Source organism: Triticum dicoccoides, chromosome 1A (assembly GCF_002162155.2).
Source record: "Triticum dicoccoides isolate Atlit2015 ecotype Zavitan chromosome 1A, WEW_v2.0, whole genome shotgun sequence".
Classification (NCBI taxonomy): Eukaryota; Viridiplantae; Streptophyta; class Magnoliopsida; order Poales; family Poaceae; genus Triticum; species Triticum dicoccoides.
Genome location: NC_041380.1, coordinates 563210238 through 563210852, shown reverse-complemented (window position 1 = coordinate 563210852; position 615 = coordinate 563210238). Strand labels below are relative to the sequence as shown.

Below are 615 nucleotides of genomic sequence, written 5' to 3'. Positions count from 1 at the left end.
GAATACACTGGTAGCTAAGCTAGAGGAACAAATCACCAGGCTCAAGCCATGCTCCGGCCGGGCGGCAAGTAAAATTGAAAATAATATGAAGAAGACGCCGCGGGTGTTGCTAGAGGCGGTGGGCAGGGACGAGGCCATCGTCGAAGTTCTGGGAGTAGCTCTTGAGATCGTACCCAAAACTCACGGCACGACGCTTCGGCCGCAGCACGGCGCGCCTCACCCTCCAGAAGAGCTGCCTCACGGGCGCCGGCGCCTGCGGCCAGGACCCCAACCCGCCGTGGCTCATCCCCTCCGCCATCTTCCCGCTGCCAATGCTTCTGGTCACGCGCAATGATCCTCCCAGAGACGCCATCGGTCGTTGGTGAGTGATTAAACACGGCTCTGCTGCGCTCTTCTTTCTTGATTTGGTTGCTCCTGATCTGAGATGGATGGCTCCTCAGCAGCCGTTTTATAAGCTCGCGGATTGGACGGTGCTCCAACGCCGACGGCGATGACGGCCAGGCCCGCCACCACCCATGCGCACTCATGGCGAGCTGACGAGAAAAGTCCACTTTACACAACGGTCAGCCCATGGCAAAATCACATTTCGGACATCTTTTCCTGTTGTGACCCTAC

General features: G+C 58.4%; 1 protein-coding gene across 1 annotated transcript; it reads right to left on the bottom strand.

The window, feature by feature from the left end:
• Positions 1-29: 29 nt before the first annotated feature.
• Positions 30-378, bottom strand: LOC119333031. The gene has a single exon (XM_037606094.1). It carries the CDS (start codon positions 350-352, stop codon positions 110-112), a length of 243 nt encoding a protein of 80 aa, XP_037461991.1. The 5' UTR covers positions 353-378; the 3' UTR covers positions 30-109.
• Positions 379-615: the final 237 nt, after the last annotated feature.

Coding starts and splice junctions, on each gene's coding strand:
- LOC119333031 (XM_037606094.1), bottom strand. CDS start 352: ATGGCGTCTCTGGGAGGATCATTGCGCGTGACCAGAAGCATTGGCAGC.